The sequence below is a fragment of the Dreissena polymorpha genome, chromosome 4, assembly GCF_020536995.1.
Source record: "Dreissena polymorpha isolate Duluth1 chromosome 4, UMN_Dpol_1.0, whole genome shotgun sequence".
Classification (NCBI taxonomy): Eukaryota; Metazoa; Mollusca; class Bivalvia; order Myida; family Dreissenidae; genus Dreissena; species Dreissena polymorpha.
In genome coordinates, this window is record NC_068358.1 from 3,098,350 (window position 1) to 3,117,890 (window position 19,541).

At 35.0% G+C, this 19,541-nt stretch overlaps 1 protein-coding gene across 3 annotated transcripts; it reads right to left on the reverse strand.

The window, feature by feature from the left end:
• Positions 1-1,450: 1,450 nt before the first annotated feature.
• Positions 1,451-10,383, reverse strand: LOC127877294 (uncharacterized). Of its 3 annotated transcripts, none has more exons than XM_052422982.1 (9): positions 9,872-10,383; positions 7,971-8,103; positions 6,548-6,779; positions 5,750-5,959; positions 5,426-5,512; positions 4,888-4,947; positions 4,571-4,593; positions 2,505-2,582; positions 1,951-2,073 (listed from the first exon to the last, which is right to left on the reverse strand). In XM_052422982.1, exons 1-8 carry the CDS (start codon positions 10,029-10,031, stop codon positions 2,525-2,527), a joined length of 963 nt encoding a protein of 320 aa, XP_052278942.1. In that variant the 5' UTR covers positions 10,032-10,383; the 3' UTR covers positions 1,951-2,073; positions 2,505-2,524. The 3 variants fall into 3 exon arrangements, 1 of the variants encoding a protein (XP_052278942.1); XR_008048350.1 differs by lacking the exon at positions 4,571-4,593 and adding an exon at positions 3,011-3,098 and having other exon boundaries at positions 2,003-2,073; XR_008048351.1 differs by lacking the exons at positions 1,951-2,073; positions 2,505-2,582; positions 4,571-4,593 and adding exons at positions 1,451-1,554; positions 3,011-3,098.
• Positions 10,384-19,541: the final 9,158 nt, after the last annotated feature.

Genomic DNA, 19,541 nt, shown 5'->3' on the forward strand with positions numbered 1-19,541 from the left:
AACAAACAATTGAACATCTGTAATAATGGTAGGAAATGAAAAACACATTGACTTGTTAGATATTAAATAAAATTTCGAGATAAATGAAAATGCTTTATATAACATGAACAAGACAATTTACCAGATGAAGTGGACACATATGCAGATCTGTTGTCTGTTCATTGATCTTCCCATCAGTTAGCGTGTTTTTCCATTCATCGATTGTTTTGAATATCTCGCTGTTCTGTGGGCACAAATATGTGAGCAGTGCAATCAAAAGTACTAAAACCTTAAAGGAATATCTCTTTGGAATGAATATGTTTTACATAAAAATGCATTTAAAAATGTACAATCGACAACTTTACAACACATTGCCAATTCTTTTCTCGTAACAGTTAAAAAAACACCAATTAACAATGATTAACACATCTGTACAGTTTATACTGAAAATATACAAATGATTACCTACATCATACAAATGTCTCAAAAGATGCAGCTCAAATCTTCTTACAGCTGAAAAACATTCATGGCAGTCTTCCCATTGGCATCTATTTGTTCCCTCTATGTGACATACTATATGGGCACTAAGTTCACCATAATTAATAAATTTCTTGAAGCATGATGTCCACTTGCAACTGAAAGTCTGTGGAAGTAAACATTTGTATTGTTATTAAATTGCTTAGTGAATATATAAGATATATACGAGTATAAAAACAAGCAATCATATGTTTTTTATTTTTAAATATACTACTATGGTAGTAGTATTTGAGAAAATGAAAACAACTATCAAAATGGATTAACATCATTTTTTTACATTAATTGACTTCCTAAATTACAGAGGAAACAGAATGGATTAACATCATTTTTTACATTAATTGACTACCTAAATTACAGAGGAAACAAGAGATGTGTTTGTGAAACCCAATGCCCCCTACTGCGCTTTTATGCCGCACAGCAGCTATTTTAGAAAAAAAGACCTTTGACCTTGAAGGATGACCCTGACCTTTCAAAACTCAAAATGTGCAGCTCCATGAGATACACATACATGCCAAATATCAAGTGGCTATCTTCACTATTACAAAAGTTATGACCAAGGTTTAAGTTTTGGGACAGACAGACACACACAATGCCAACCAGACAGGCCAAAAACAATATACTTCGATCATTTGATCTTTGGGCATACAAATAGAAAATGGTCAATATATGAGATAATAATTTCAAACAAGCACCTTCCTCAAATTACCCTAACCACACATATAATATATATATATATATATATATAGAACATTAACAAGGTTAAAATTCCTCTGCTTAAGGAACTTGCCCACTAATATTGTTTATTATAAGGCAGGAATATCTCACCGGTCCAGGGTTAAGTTCAACGTCATTTGAAAGAATAAGAAGAAGCTGTGAAGTGTCTACATCTTGTTGGGGCGTCTCGTCAGTGTCTCGTTGGAAAAAGAAGTGGGATGGCACATTGACTTGATCTTCATTTGCGGCATTGTCATCTTGTTGGGGCGTCTCTTCAGTGTCTCGGTGGCAATGGATGTTGGATGGCACGTTGATTTCATCTTCCTATAATAGAATAACCCTTCCTTTAATACAATACTTACTAGAAAAACAAGACTATTGCTAAGCAATGTATGTCCCCTACAGGCTCCACCATTATCAGATTTTTTTTCATTATATATATTTGTTGCCATAGCAACCAGAAATTTTGACGTAGGAACAAAATGAAATGACGTACATAATGTCCATATTGCCATATATCCATGTTTCAAGAAAAAATATGAAGAACTTTTAAAGCTATCGCAGGATCCAGAAAAAGTGACAGACTCACAGAGCGCAAACCATAAGTTCCCTCAGGTTAAACTGTTAGGGGAGAAAAAGTATTATATTTTTTCATTCAAAAACATAGAGTATATTTACATAACATAAAGCTATACAACAATATGTGTTCCATTTAAAAACCTGATTGTAAAGTGTGTCAGGCCTATCAACTTTCCACGATGAATGCTTCCTTATAAAATGGTCGAGCATGGCATCTTCCGATGAACAGCACACCCTGCAGTTTGGGCAATTGTAGCAAGGGACCTAAAAAATACCACTCAGCCTGAGGATTCTAAAATCGCATCTAAGTAATATTTGTGAAAAACTCATGGAAATTGAAACAAAACAAAAACATGTACCACAATTGGTTCATACTTTAGAACATCTTTACATTATAATGAATTCAATACAGGCCCAGGACTGGTCCTGAAAAGCTTGCACATGGAAGACTTAAATACACCAAAACCCCGCTTAACAGGTTATTGGTGATAATCAATTATACCTGAATTGTAAGAATACCAACTATTTAGACTAATTTTATAAGGTCCTTTGTGTCGTCTTTAAAGCTTGGTTTTACTGTATTTGTAGAACATCTAAATGACCATACATGAAAGGATGAATGTGTGTTTTAAAGGATCTTCTTGAACAAGTTTTGTTTATCTGACAAGAAAGAATACTTTCTGTCATTGATTTACCTGTTTGTTCTTCTTTTTCGTCATGGTAGGTTTCTCCCTTTTAACCTTACCAGTCTTGACTTCCATCTTCTTGCGTTTCTGAAAAGTTATTATGCTATCAGTCCATATTACCAGTACAAATGCTACAAATTACTACCGGTTATATAATTTGAAAAGCGTATACCTTTGGAGATGATTTGAAATAATGTGAATACATCCCTTTCATTAAATTCATTCTTTTAATGAAAACATAAAATTTGTTTATAGCATTGTGCCATGCTATCAGATCAATTGGCATGCTACATATATATAGTGTCATATAAGCAGGGCAATCATTGTCTTTCATGCTTGAACCAATTATTACTATATTATGATACATAAAAATAGGACACAGATGAATCAAACACACATTCTGCTGATTTATATTAAAATCAAGTAATGAAAATACCTATGAAAGAAATATTTATGTCACTTGTCAAGATGGAAAGTGTTAAAAAGTATGGAGCATATTGTCATAAAATTAGTACCAAGCATAAGCCATTCAACTTGTATGCAGGCAGGAAAACAGCCACATCTTCAGTAATGTCAAGGTAAACAAATCCACTGCAGCATGACCTTTAATGCATGACAAAAAACAGGATCATTAATGCAGTGTCTGTGAATGCACAATCATGTAAAATTAATATTCATTCAGGCTAAAAATTGCCATCCAGTAAAAAAGGGAAACTATGTCTAAACTATATTTTTGTTGTCCCGGACAATATTGGACGACCACTAATTCCAATGACCGTCAATATAAAACTAACAAAACGATTAAACCTATTTGACATGAAACTAACAAGAGAGTTACTGCAGTAATAGCATTCATGCAGCAAGTTTTAATATAAAACAAGAGCATCGCATAACGGGTGCTACGCTTGGCTGCGAAAGCTTGTCAGATTTTTTTTTAAAGGTCACAGTGACCTTGACCTTTGACCTAGTGACCCAAAATGGGTGTGGTGTGTAGAACTCATCAAGGTGCATATACATATGAAGTTTCAAAGTTGAAGGTGGAAGCACTTTGATTTTAGAGCCAATGATAAGGTTTTAGCATGACGCCGGCGGACGACGAGCAGGCTATGACAATACCTAGGGTTTTCTCCGAAAACAGCCTCGCTAATAAATATTGTTCGGGTGTCTAAAAATAAAGCAACAATGAGTGCCTTATGTTGGCATATGTTTATGTTGTATGTAATTTCATTAAGAACGGTGATTTTTATGTAACTAGTTAAGAATGCATTACATTTATGTATATATAGATTAACAACAGCTGTCACCATAGGATGACTTATGCCCCCTATAAACGCTTGATAGAAGTTGAGCTTTTTTCGAAACCTAAACGCAGACCCTAAGTTCAAGGTCAAGGTCACAGGGGTAAAAATTTGTGTGCGCATGGTAAGGCTTTGTCCATATACACATGCATGCCAAATATGAAGTTGCTATCTGAAGCGACATAGAAGTTATGAGCATTTTTCGAAACCTAAACGTAAAGTGTCACAGACAGACAGTCCGATCACTATATGCCCTCCTTCGGCGGCATAAAAAGATGTGCCAGAAATTAATGACTTAAAGGATATAATACATGTAAATGTTAACAAATAGATTTTTTCAACGAAAGCAAAAAAAAACAAAACAAAATGCACCAAACAAGCTTCCTATTCCTTGATAACATGTATAAATCTGCATTTATTTACTGTGCTTTCCCTATCGGTATTTTATGGCTATTTATTTCACACAGATTTCACTACCAGTAACATGATGATGAATAAAAACAAGAGCACCGCATAGCAGGTGCCAACGCTCGGCTGCAGGTGCAGTTTATTATTTTTAAGAGTTCACAGTGATCTTGACCTTTGACCTAGTGACACAAAAAAGGGTGTGGCATGTATAACTCATCAAGGTGCAGCTACATATGAAGTTTCAAAGTTATAGGTGGAAGCACATAAAACATTGTGGCATTTCTTTTCCAACTGAAACAATTAACAAATGCATGTACATGCAAACAAAAAAGTCAACAATAACAAATGCACCAATCAAGCTTTATATACCTTGTGTGGCATTTCTTTGCCAACTGAAACAATTTACACATGCATGTACAGACATGGCATAAGTGCAAAACCTCATCCACCAAAGTTGACCATTTTGAAAAATAACAACAATTATATAATAATATGCAGAATACAACAGAAAGGAAATATGTCCTCAAAATAATAACACTAATATGGTCTTTACTTATATTTTACTTTCAAAATAAGTTTGGTTGTTGTTGTTTTTTTTCAACAAAAAAAACCCTAGTTTTAAGAACCAGTAGGACATTTCCACAATGAAACAGTGAGGGTTATCTGAAATTAACGGTATTTTTTACCTTCTTTCCATATCTTTTGGTATTTCTGGTTGCAGACCTCTTAGCTCTGGCTGTGACAACCTGAGAATGAATTGTGTGTGTGAAAATATGGAAAACAAAATTATATAAACTAACTAGTTTATCTTTTATACAATTACAGAATGTTATGTTCTGATATAACTGAATGGTTATGACATCAACTCTGTGGTCTGGCTTTCACACAAAGACATCTGTTGAACTTTTTATGTTTACCACTTAATGACAAACAATGCCTTAGATGATTAAAGGCATTGCTTTAGAAGTATATGACCTGCAGTCCAACTATTGCCTTACAGCTACCAATAATGAAGGGCATTTATTATTATGGTGCTGATCAGGGGCAAAAAGGCGAGGCTAAAAAGAGACATGACAGGGTGCCCAGCTTAACGGCTCTAGACATAACATTAATTTATAGGCTGTAACAAGCCATATGAGCAATCAATACTGGATTGCAATCACTTTATAAATGTTCATTAAAAATGATGAAATATCTGTACGATTAAATGCATAGAAAAGTTACCGTTATTTTATGTGTCTGAGACTTAATGTCCCTGGGAACTGGTACTTCACTTGCATCCACCTTGTCTTGAATCTCTGGTTGAGCTCCCTACAATTTATTTAACCATAATACAGGTATTATACATTTTTTTAAACGGCTTATTTTATTCAAAAATATAAACATTACAGCAAAATCAAACTGTTATGAATATTTGTAGGTGGAAGCGCTTTGATTTTAGAGCCAATGTTAAGGTTTTAGCCTGATGCGGAATTGCAGTTTTGTGCATAAATCACATTTGCTTATGGCTCATAAATGCAGTCCACTTTGTTGTAGCACTAAACTCACAGTCTGCACAATATCCGAAAAGAGTGCTATGGTGCTGTCATGCTCCTGAACCGGTACTTCCGTGGCTGAGAGAGCTGGCCATTCTGTAGGATCTTGAACAGCAGCCTCCACACACAGTTGGTTTGGCAGGTCGTCCTGTATGGATGCTAAACACCTCCTAGCCCCTTCAGCACTCAGATGTAGTCCATCATGGGTCAAGTACAGGGACTTCTTAAAATTAAATTTTGATTATAGATAGTTACCGTACCAATTTGTTTTAAACATAACTAAGATATTAAAGCAGCAAATTCAATGAACTGGTTTCCCTCAACGAATGAAAAAATATTTTAGTTTCAATCAATTAGAGTGTACAACTCTGAACTGACCAAAATGATCATCCTGACGAAACTTATGCAAGAACTACTAAAGAAATGATAATACATGTTTATTTTTTAATTTCATTAACTTCCAGATTACAGCACAAACATATATCTTTAATTATGGGGCTTTACGTCTAGAGCTGAAACCAACAAAACGTGCAAGTGTACCACCTCAAAGTAATACATCTATTTTAAAATTCATGATATTTCATGTAAAAGTTATTAAGAAACCAGTAATTGCAACAAAACTGCTCAATGAGTCAATTTTCACTAATTAAGGGGGCATATCTCTTGAGCAAAGAAGGATGTCTGAACAGAATTTGGGATTGGTCCACCGCAGTATAATGATGCATATATTTATTTAAAGTTTCATGATGATGAAATTCCATGCAACAGTTGCTGAGAAACTTCCTATTTCACTCTAGATCTTTCCCTATACCTGTTTAGTTGCTCCATAGTCCATGTATCTCACAGAAGGCACATGGTGACTCAGTTCCCACAGCATGCTGTTTGCGCTCCTTATCCACTGGCAGTAGTTCCTCAACTGTGCCCCTGAGAGTGGCCATCGGGGAAACATTCTCACATCAAAATCGCGTGGAAGAATCTCGCAAAGCACCACGTGTATTTCAGTGCACACACTGAATACAACATCAAGGATCTCTGTCACACAACTAAAAATAACAAGCAAATTCATTGAATTGATATACCCTGCCAATATGCTTCTGGACACAAAAGTGTTATATTTGACACTAAAGAAGCATTTTTCAAGAAACAAAGGGCCATAACTCTGCTATTAACAGATGGTGTACGATGCCATTGGGCGTGCATCATACTCTTATCCATATATATACTCATACCAAGCTTCAATGAAATTCGCCAAAGCACTTCCAAGATATGGCTCCGGACACAAAAGTTCTGGACGGACAGATGGAAAGACGGACGGACAGACAACCCCAAAACAATATCCCTCCTCCTATGGCGAGGGATAATAAGTAAATAAGTATTAGTTGCTCATTGTATTATCTTCCCATCACAAACAATTATTAACAAGAGATGTGTTCGTCAGAAACACAATGCCCCCTATTGCGCCGCTTTGTGTTTTTTTTTTACCTTTGACCTTGAAGGATGACCTTGAACTTCCACCACTCAAAATGTGCAGCTTCATGAGATACACGTGCACACCAAATATCAAGTTGCTATCTTCAATATTGAAAAAGTTATGGCCAATGTTAAAGTTTTCGGACGGACAGACGTCATATATTTGACATTTGACCTTGAAGGATGACCTTGACCTTTCACCACTCAAAATGTTCAGCTCCATGAGGTACACACGCATGCCAAATATCAAGTTTCTATCTTCAATATTGCAAAAGTTATGGCCAACGTTGAAGGTTTTTTTTCCCGACGGACGGACAGACTGAGACACATACTGACTTCTATGTGCCACCCTACTGGGGGCATAAAAAGTTACAAACAACTACAAAAATATTTGAGAAACTAACTTAACTAATTTATTTCATTAAAATGCCAATCCAAAAAAATCTAATAAGAAAGTTGATCAAGCTCATTTTTATTCATGCTGCTAAGCTGTTCAGTGGCGGATCCAGGGTTTCTAGTTAGGGGGTTGGTGTGGACATTCAATAATACAGGCCAATGTAAAAGCATAATGGTGTAGAGAATGTGGTGTCCGCCTAGTGATAGGGAGTTAGGAGGTTCTCATTATCTTCTCCATAAACACCAAGTTCTGGTTCTTCCCAGGAACAGACTCGAGTGTCTCAATAAGCATAGTGCGTTCGCTGCAATAAAGCTAAGGTAAATAGGTTAAATAAAAACTAAAACTGAAAAATTACTGTTCAACATACCGGTAGAAATCGCTATCCTTGCAGCAAACATCGTTAGAGCCAAGATGCAGGTACAGTATGTCGTAACAACCTGAAATCAGCTCTTGACGCAGCAGCTTTCTAAAGCCCTTCCGGTCAGACACATACTTTGCACCTGCATAGTAAAATAAGATCTTCCATTTGGAATTGGTTTTCATTTGCAATAATTTTTCTTGAGTTGTCATTTGTTATTGAATATTATGTAAAATAGTCATCATTGCTATGTTCGAGACAAGCAAGCTTATCTTTGTTAATATTTATCTAACTTGTTCTATGTTGCGTCAAATTTCAGGATTTGCAATCTTTTTTCCCATTTTGGTTACAGCAGAAAGGGTATTTTTCTTGATTACATAATACATGTTTTATCAGTGTAATAATATACATGACGTGTACATGTAAATACCATGAAACTGTCAGGGTAAAATATCTTTTTGGGTATTAAAGCAGTATTCAGTGGAGTTTTAAGCATTTCTTAAAAAACAAGAGATGCGTTTGTTGGAAACACAATGCCCCCTATTGCACCGCTTTGAAGCCATCTACATGTATTCAAACTTTGACCTTGAAGGATGACCTTGACCTTTCACCACTCAAAAATGTGCAGCTCCATGAGATACACATGCATGCCAAATATCTAGTTGCTATCAAGGATGACCTTGACCTTTCATCACTCAAGATGTGCAGCTCCATGAGATATATATGCATGCCAAATATCAAGTTGCTATCTTCAATATTTAAAAAGTTATGGCCAATGTTAAAATTTTCAGACAGATGGAATATTTGACATTTGACCTTGAAGAATGACGTTGATTTTCACCTTTGACCACTCAAAATATTCAGCTCCAAGAGATACACATGCATAATTTTTTTTCAAGTTGCTATCTTCAATATTTAAAAAGTTATGGCCAATGTTAAAGTTTTCGGACAGACGGAATATTTGACATTTGACCTTGACCTTTCATCACTCAAAATGTTCAGCTCCAGGAGATACCCATGCATGCCAAATATCAAGTTGCTATCATCAATAGTGAACAAGTTATGGCCAATGTTAAAGTTTTCGGATGGACGGACAGATGCCATATATTAGACATTTGACCTTCACCTTTCACCACTCAAAATGTTCAGCTCCAGGAGATACACATACATGCCAAATATCAAATTGATATCATCAATAGTGAAAAAGTTATGGCCAATGTTAAAGTTTTCGGACGGATGGACAGATGCCATATATAAGACATTTGACCTTGAAGGATGACCTTGACCTTCACCTTTCACCACTCAAAATGTGCAGCTCAATGAGATGCACATGCATGCCAAATATCACGGTGCTATGTTAAATATTGAAAAAGTTATGACCATTAAAGTGTTCGGACGGATGGACAGACAGACTGACAGTTCAACTGCTATATGCCATCTTACCGGGGGCATAAAAACAATTATTTGGTACACAAAGCTTCAAATAAATATTAAAATTAGCAACCTTTTTTCCAAAGGCAGCAACAAACACAGCAGGGCTAGATTGAACTTTACCGGTACGCAGTTGTTTACAACCATCGACAAAGCGGGGGTTTGGGGGCGACAGCCCCCGATACTAAAGAAATATATAGGATAATAAGGCGTTGCGTAAGTTGTTATTTGTTAGGTGTTAAGGGTTAGAGTACGCTGTTTGATGTTAAGTGTTGCGTATTGGTAAAGTTCAATCGTCCCCACTGCAGTATAAGACAGTAGCTAAAATAATTATGCCAACGCAAAAATCATCAAAAGACTATGGCGGCAATTTATATCGACTATATATTATAAGACAGTAAAAGGGATAATATAAAGCAGCATGCCACAGAAACATGTTGGGTCTCACACTCAACTATAAACAGTTAAAAATTATTCACCAGATACGGGCAGAAAGTCAATCCTTGCATTTGGAGGACACGCAGACTTCAAACGATGGACATTGGAATCCCCGGCAATAAGAACACGAACATCGCTGCTGCACCAGACATGTTCTTCACCTGAAACAGAATAAACAAAAGGCTTCCCGGCAAAGGACATCGTTCCGCGAACCCTGTGGAAGTTTAAAAACTCAAAATACAACACGACAACAAACAAACGCCCGAATTCAAATACAATCCGAACCTGGATTTTCCAAACAAGTTTAAGTTAACAACGTTCAGTTTTTAAATAGGTAACGTCGCGAAATCAAATTACAAATTCTAAACGAGCACTTTCAAACGATTAAATGTCACGCAACGCGGTTCTCTTAAACTGCAACGTAGTCTCTGGTCAACAACAGCTGTTTTATAGTATGTAAGCTTTGGTCAGTATAAAATACTGTCGAGAATAAAATTCTCTGGACTCTCTGAAAACCCTTGTTAAACAAGTTCAAATCAGAAAGGGAGATCACCACCACTTACTATAGCCTATCCTCTCCCCTGATTCAAGATCAGTGTTCTGATTGGCCAAAATGATTTGGGCGACCGTGGACCAACAGGCCTCTGTGCTTAAAATCAAAAACATATACCGATATGTTGTCATATCTAAATTTATACGTTATCACTTTGATGAGTACCTTCAAAGATGCATTATTATGATAATATATAATTTGGTTTTTGTGTTCAAAATAAAAAATGTCAATAAAGTATGTGACATGCAATAACAGTTCTTTGATAAAGTAGCTCTTTCATATAAAGATGCGCCAAAATTCAGCTTCGTTCGCTATAGGGAACAATGTCTCATTAACAAATAATACGTCTTGTATGCATTGAAATGCGATCTTCAACAGAGATGCGCACGCTTTGTTTGGAATTTCGATCAATAGTATATGATTTTTATTTTTGCTTCGCATTGGGGGGAGGGTGTACAAACTTGACAGAGCGCGAAAATACTTCAAATTCTAGCTGGATAGAACAAGTATACGTTTTAATACGCACTACTTAAGATTGTGATAATATATACCAGTGTAATGCACTTAAATAAACGGTGTCATTTCCATATACTGTATATAGAAACAACTATGAAAGCCATCGATGTCTTGCATATGTCATATTGTCGCTTTAAAATGTAAGGTTAAAGCAGTTCAACGTCAGCACTTCTTAAAATTTTTAGCGCATTGCATCGTTCAAAGTTCTTATAACAGCCATCGGGAATGTTATTGGGAACAAAATAAACGATTTAAAGACAGTTACTCTATATTTTTTAATGATCTCAACGAATTATTGATGAAAATCATAGCCAAATTGTAATGATTTAATCAACATAAAATGTTAATATAAAATGATGTAAGATAAAAATGTAATTCGATGTTTTGCCATAACAAATAGCTTCAATAAAATAAGTAACTAGAAGTTGGTTTGATTGACACTCAATGGCAAACGGACATGTATTTACGCCATGCACTTGTCAGTTGAAAACTTCAAAATAACTTCACCTTCTCAAACAATGCAAGCAAATAAACAAGAAGGAATCACAGTGATGCATGTTTTCAAATACCCTGAAATTATGCGAGATGGATTTTAACGCGTAATTGTAACTGGGCCACCATTTGTGTCGTTTGAACACACAGAAAGTAATCCGGAATTCCTTACACTGAACAGTGCTACACTGTGATGCAGCAAAATTCAGAGGTTTTATCTCGAATCAGCCTATGAAATATTCGAATTTATTCATGTGTGTCTGCTGGCGTTATGTAAAAGTCATTAAAGGTGACAGCTGGGAAAAACAGCTACGCCAAAAAAGCGCATTAGTGCTCTATACCCATGTTTAGGTCAGAGTTGTTGACACCGTGTGAACTGCTAGGGTAACAAGTTTTGCATAAACAACAAAGTACGGGTCAACAGGGCTGTCTTTTTGACTACCTAATTCGTGAGTAAAAAGTTCTGCTCGCACATTTATTTTTAGCTCATCTATTTTTTGGGAAAAAATATATGAGCTATTGTCATCACCTGAGCGTCGGCGTCGGCGTCCGGTAAAGTTTTGTGTTTAGGTTACGTTTTGTGTTTAGGTCCACTTTTCTTATAAAGTATCAAAGCTTTTGCATTCAAACTTGGTACACTACTTACTTTCATGAGGGGACTGGGCAGGCAAAGTTAGATAACTCTGGCTGGTATTTTGACAGAATTATGTGCCCTTTTTATACTTAGAAAATTGAAAATTTGGTTAAGTTTTGTGTTTAGGTCCACTTTATTCTTAAAGTATTAAAGCTATTGCTTTCATACTTGCAACACTTACTAACTATCACAGGGGACTGTGCAGGCAAAGTTATGTAACTCTGACTGGTATTTTGACAGAATTATGCGCCCTTTTTATACTTAGAAAATTGAACATTTGGTTATGTTTTGTGTTTAGGTCCACTTTTTTCATAAAGTGTCAAAGCTATTGCTTTCATACTTGCAACACTTACTAATTATCATAAGGGGACTATGCAGGCAAAGTTATGTAACTCTTACTGGCATTTTGACAGAATTATGGCCCCTTTTATACTAAGAAAATTGAAAATTTGGTTAAGTTTTGTGTTTAGGTCCACTTTATTGTCAAAGTATCAAAGCTATTGCTTTCATACTTGCAACACTTACTAACTATCACAGGGGACTGTGCAGGCAAAGTTATGTAACTCTGACTGGCATTTTGACAGAATTATGGCCCCTTTTAAACTTAGAAAATTGAACAATTTGTAAAGTTTTGTGTTTAGGTCCACTTTGTTCCTAAAGTATCAAAGCGATTGCTTTCATACTTGCAACACTTACTAACTATCATAAGGGGACTGTGCAGGCAAAAATATATAACTCTTACTGGCAGCTAGACAGAATTATGGCCCCTTTTATACTGATAATTTGGTTAGGTTTTGTGTTTTGGTCCACTTTGTTCCAATAGTGTCATAGCAATTTCTTTCAGATTTGGAACACTCGCTAACTATCATAAGGGGACTGTACAGGACAAGTTGCATAACTATGGTTGGCATTGTGACGGAATTATGGCTCTTTTTTGACTTTGAATATTGTGTTAAATTCTGTGTTTATATCCACTTTACTTCCAAAGTATCAAGGCTATTGCTGTTAAACTTTAAATTCTTTCTTACTATCATGAGGGTGATGTTCCTGGTAAGTTGATTTTGATCTAGACCTTTAAATGACATTGACTCTTAAGGTCAAATTATTAAATTTTGCTAAAATTGTCATAATTTCTTTATTTATGATCAGATTTTATTCATACTTTAACAACATAACAACACTTACATGACATACCACTTACAATACATACTTTGTTCCATCCGGGTCGTTCCAAAACCTCGAAGGCATGGACGGGAAGGGATTGAAGCACACCAGCTCACCGTCATCATCCAGTACACACTTGCCTTAAACTATATAGGATAGTTATCTTAACTAACTCAATAATCACACGCTTGCCTCTAACCATATATGATAGTTATCTTAACTAACTCAACAAACACATGCTTGCCTGAAACCATATAGGATAGTTATCTTAACTAACTCCATATTTATACGTCTGCCTAAAACCATATAGGATAGTTATCTTAACTAACTCAACAATCATACGCTTGCCTTAAATCATATAAAATAGTTATCTAACTAACTCAACAAACACATGCTTGCCTAAAACCATAAAATATAAACTCAAACAATCACACTCTTGTCTCAAACCATATAGGCTAGTTATCTTAACTAACTCCATTTTCGCACGTTTGCATAAAACCATATAGGATAGTTATCTTAACTAACTCAACAATCACACGCTTGCCTTAAACCATAAAGGATATTAATCTTAAAAATCACACGCTTGCCACAAACCATATAGGATACTTATCTTAATTAACTTAACAAACACACACACACGCTTGCCTAAAACCATATAGGAAAGTTTTCTTAACTAACTCACCAATCACACGCTTGCCTAAAACCATATAGGATCGTTATCTTAACTAACTCAACAATCGCATGCTTGTCTCAAACCATTTACGATAGTTATCTTAAATCACTCAATAATTAAACGCTTGCCTCAAACCATATAGGATAGTTAACTTAACTAAATTAGCAATCACACGCTTGCCAAAAACCATATAGGATAGTTATCTGAACTAACTCAACAATCACACGCATGTGTCAAACCATATAGGCTAGTTATCTTAAATAACTCCATATTCACACGTTTGCCTCAAATTATATAAGATAGTTATCTTAACTAACTCATCAATCACACGCTTGCCTCAAACCATATATGATTCTTATCTTAACTAATTCAACAAACACACGCTTGCCTAAAACCATATAAGATAGTTATCTGAACTAACTCAACAATCACACGCTTGTCTCAAACCATAAATGCTAGTTATCTTAAATAACTCCATATTCACACGTTTGCATCAAATCATATAAGATAGTTATTTTAACTAACTCAATAATCACACGCTTGCCTCAAATGACATCAAACCATATAGGATAGTTATCTTAACTAACTCAGCAAACACACGCTGGCCTCAAACCATATAGGAAAGGTTTCTTAACTTACTCAACATTCATACGCTTGCCTCAAACTATATAAGATAGTTATCTTAACTAACTCAACATGCTTGCCTCAAATAATGTAGGATAGCTATCTTTACTAACTCAATAATCAAAATACTCACTTTTTAATCGAACTGAAAGTAATTTAATAATGTGTAAGACTCCATTGCTCTATGGGCAAAACATAGAAACAAAAAATGTGATATAGTGCTTATACTTGTTTTAAATTCTGCTACCTGTCTGTACAAGATTTGTTGGTTTAATGACATTAACTCTATCTTGTATTGTTGGATTGCTACTTTATGGTTCAATATTCCTTTTAAGGTTATAGTAAAACTTTACTTACACATCAGAAGTAACATTTATAATACAATCTTTATAAAACCACAGAGCCGATGGTAACAAAAGTATTTTTCCAGGTAACATTTCTGTAATGTGTGTCCCGAATGTACTTAATACTTTACATAACAAGCCTTGAGTTAACATTTATATCGAGGTGTTCTCATGTCTGATATACAATATATATAGAATGTTCTCATGGCTGATATACCATTTATATCTAGTGTTCCTATGTCTGACATACCATTTACATCCATTGTTCCCATGTCTGACATACCATATATATATATCGAGTGTTCCCAGGTCTGACATACCATTTATATCCAGTGTTACCAGGTCTGACATACCATTTATATCCAATCAACCCATGTCTGACGTACCATTTATAACCAGTGCTCCCATGACTGACATCCCATATACATATTTTGTTCCCATCACTGATATACCATATATCGAGTGTTCCCGTGTTCCCATGTCTGACATACCATACATATATATTGTTCCCATGTCTGATAAACCATATATGGAGTGTTCCCATGTCTGACATTCCATTCATATTAAGTGTTCCCATGTCTGACATTCCAAATAAATCGAGTGTTCCCATGTCTGATATACCATTTATATCGCGTGTATACATGTATGACAAACCATTTATATCCAGTGTTCCCGTGTCTGACATATCATTTATATCCAGTGTTCCCATGTCTGACATACCATATATGTATGGTACCATACCATATTACTGCTTAATACGTCCCCCCCCCCCAAAAAAAAAAGAGAAGACATGGTGGTATCATCAATTCTGTTTAATGACCAGACTGTCATCTGCCACCCAGTGTGGTTTATGACACCATCTTGTAAGTAAAGTCTGCACAATATTTGATCAAAACGAGAAACTCGGTTTGTGCTGAATAAAGGGGCAATTAAACACCGGAATACAAAGGCTTACACGATTTTAAGATTGTTGCAAACAATCAAATCAAAACAAAGTTTATTAATGTGTGTTTAATGGATCAACGTGTTAGTTTACCCAGACAAATACCACTATGGTTAAATTGTATATGTTGTATATATGGAATTGATCTATTTATTTATTGTTTTGAATCTTATTTGTTTCAGTAGGGCCTATAGTTTAACAACTTGTTGGCACGTTTTATCAAAGTACTGACAGTACTGGTGTGACGATGCTTTTGAAGAGGATTGATATAAAAGCATCTATTTAAGTTTATCTACATCACCACAATTGTGTATGTGGGTACGAAAATTTTGGGTAGGAAAAAAATGAGTACGAAAATTTTTGGTACAAAAATTATGCCAAAAAAAAAATTAAGTACGTAAAATGATTTGGTTACGAAAAAAATTTGGGTAGGAAAAAAATGGGTACGTAAAAAATTTGGTTACGAGCAAAAATTTGGGTACGAATAACATATTGGGTACGAAAAAAATTGGGTACGAAAAATGTAGGGTACGAAAAAAAAATTGGGGGTACGGGGAAGTAGTACCCGTGGGGAACTTGATTCTTTCAGCGAAACTGGGAGGCGGATTACATTCTCGATCAAATAAAACAAGAAATATCTTTGAAAAAGGTATTCGACGTGTAGTTTCTGTACCACTTATCTTAAAAAACTGTCTGTTACAGTAAAACGTTTGTGGGTTATAACATTACGTTTCAGCATATAAATTCAAAACTTAACATGCTCTTTAATTACACCATGCTCTTTAATTTCACATGTATATCATACCAAACTTTATATTTCGTTGTTTCCTTTCTTAAGTTAATGATGCTATGTGTACGGACGTGATTTCAAAATCCCATGTGCATGAACATATACTTTTTCTCTTTTGATTATCGTTCTTTTTCTCTAATTCAATAAGCTTAGGCATGTTTGTTCGTTAAGTACGGCAATAATTTAATGACGATTCCCGATCGAAAGTGGGTATGAGCACATAGTCGTTAGAGCACTTGAATACGTGAGTTCGCCCATGAACACATGGTAAGGTTAACTAAATCTCCGCGATATGACCTTATATGTGTTTAAAACAGCAAACAATATCCAACAAACGAATGAATTGTCAAACATAGTATGTGCATTGATGTGGCTCTGTAATTTATGTTTGAAAAGTTTATAAAATATGCAAAATGAAAAAACACGCAGAAGAGCGAGTATCACAGAAATAACACGGCTATTATGCTGTTTATATACCATAGTCGCTACAACGTTTACATATTGCAGGTTCGAAATAATTCGTTTTCTTTACACTCATGATCGCGTTAAAAGTTAATTAAACATGTTTTAATTCGCAATTTATTTAATGGATTGAATATAACTGCTTTAAAATTAACGTTTTCAAACTATTATTAAATCTTTTCCCAGAATATGCTGTCCTATTTATAGCTGAGCTTCCTATACCTTTATCAATGATAATCAGCGAGGTATGCCGATTAGAAAAATCGAGCTATCTCAATCGGACTGGCTCGGTCTTTTACATAGGTTGCCATTGTGAAGAATTTTTTCATGATGTGATAACTTAGACGATGCTTCGCAGCATCGTCAAAAATAAAATCTAAATATAATCGTTTAAAAATAAACTATCACGCTCTATTTCTCGCCTTTTATTACATCTCTTTTGTCTACCAGTGTAGTCCGGATGTAACCACGCAGGTGCGTGTGACGTCACGCGTGAACTGGTCTATTATGAAATGTAGAACACAAGAGGCAAATAAGATATTTCCAAAATATTTACAGAGTTAATGCCCTGTAATTGTCCTGTGTGAATCAAAACTACATCGGTATTGAAGGGATCCACATTAAACGTGAATTAATGAATCCACATTGGCATATTGAGTCACGAGGAGGTTTCTTCTTCGACATATACATGTTAAAGATGATAAATTTGAGACTCCTGTATCAAAACAAAGTTCGTTTGCAAAATCTTCTGTCACGATAGGTAAAACGTTTCTCTTGAATATGGACTTATATAGAATGCATTATGTACTTGTATACAATGCATGTATTAAATAACTAGATTATTCGCCAATTAATGAATAAATTAAACTTATGATGACCAAAGCACATTTTCAATATCATTCATTTTTTACAGCTCCGTTTTATTAGCATACCCATGAAATTGAACAAATGTAATTGCGTTATCAAAGAGATATATCCGGTAAATAGACAATGTCGTATATGCATAGCATGCTTCCAAAATAATTGTTGCAGGATATTACATAAGAAACAAAGTGCATTCAAGTTGGTATCGAATTTATATAGTTAGGATAAAATGATGTATTTTAAAACTGGATTTGAAATGTTATTTCTTTATTGAAGGACAAAACTAAAGCGCCCGTGCCGTCTGATGCAATAACAACATATGTTACTCATATATATTTGTCTGATGTTTTATGTTATGAATATGAACATGTACATACCATCGATCAGTTTGAAAAACAACGTTTGTCGATACATTTCAAAGCCATATCATTAGATCTAGTAGTCAATTGTATGTATCAGCTACATCTGGGACTCCAATGCTGAGGGTTGAGAATTTACGATAAAGCAGTGAATGAATTTTAAAATGTGATACGACTGGACTGCAAGTGTCCAAAACAAAGTGTGTTTCGTTTGGTTTGCTAAATGATACCAATTGGTATATTGAGGTAGTGTGTATGTATCAATATTATCCGGGTCAATCAAGTTTTTTGTAGGCAGCAAAAACACAATTGTATATCCGCGCACGATGGCATTTATTTACAAAATAGGAAATACATCTACATTGTTTGTCAAAAATTACCAAAATTCGCAAGAAGTACACAACGACGTTAAAAGTAAATATAAGCTCCAAGTAATTTGCTATTTCTAATTCGCCTTTTTGTAAAAAATACAGAAATTTACCTCATCAAATTGTTTACAAAGTTTGGCAATTAACTATTGATGTATACTGGCAGCAATCGTTTTACCTTCGCTCAGATCCTTGACTGGTTTCGAGAACAGCTCTTTCATATGTGCAGTAAATACCAAAACTTTAGCAGTAAGCATCGTCTATGGTATTCGTGCTGAGGTTACATAGGCGAAATAAACGTGTTTTACATTCTACGTACATAAAATTCTGATTTCAAAATAGACTGTGGACGATTGTTAAACATTATATTCAGACCTTGATTGTAAGTAATAGATATAATTTGTACTTTATTTTAATGATAAATCTTAAACATTGTGTAGATTCTTATCAATGCTGATAACACGCCTTGAAAATATTTTCATAATGGACATGAATATAATATATCTAGAGAACACGCTCTGTTCTGAAGCGATTGCATGAAATACAAAGCAAATTGATCTATGTTTGTTTACGTACGACGTGGCCCAAATAAGATTTACATAACGGCGTTGTGAATCAGTATATCAAGGTGATGATAGGTCGATTGGAACGAAATTGTAACCTTAAACCTTCAAATTGCTGAACAATAATGCTGGAATGATCTTATTTCAAATGGAAAATAAATATGATGTGTAGGCTTATTTGTTTCTATCATAGTCATAGTTAAGCACAAGTCGTGACCGTTTGATGCCAAACTAAACGAAAAAAGTCTTAATATGGTCGTGTTTGCTGGTGTTATTGTTTCAATACGCGGGCTCCAATCGACGACACTATGTAGGGAGATAAGGGCGTTATTATAAGACTACGTGTCTGCAGCACAAGTAAG

Bases quoted from the DNA above. Each gene is read 5' to 3' on its own strand.
- LOC127877294 (XM_052422982.1), bottom strand. From the start codon at position 10,031: ATGTCCTTTGCCGGGAAGCCTTTTGTTTATTCTGTTTCAGGTGAAGAA. The intron at 8,104-9,871 runs GTGAATAATTTT...TTTACTATGCAG, and splicing joins TGACTTTCTGCCCGTATCTG to GTGCAAAGTATGTGTCTGAC. The intron at 4,948-5,425 runs GTAACTTTTCTA...ATTCATTCTCAG, and splicing joins CTCAGACACATAAAATAACG to GTTGTCACAGCCAGAGCTAA.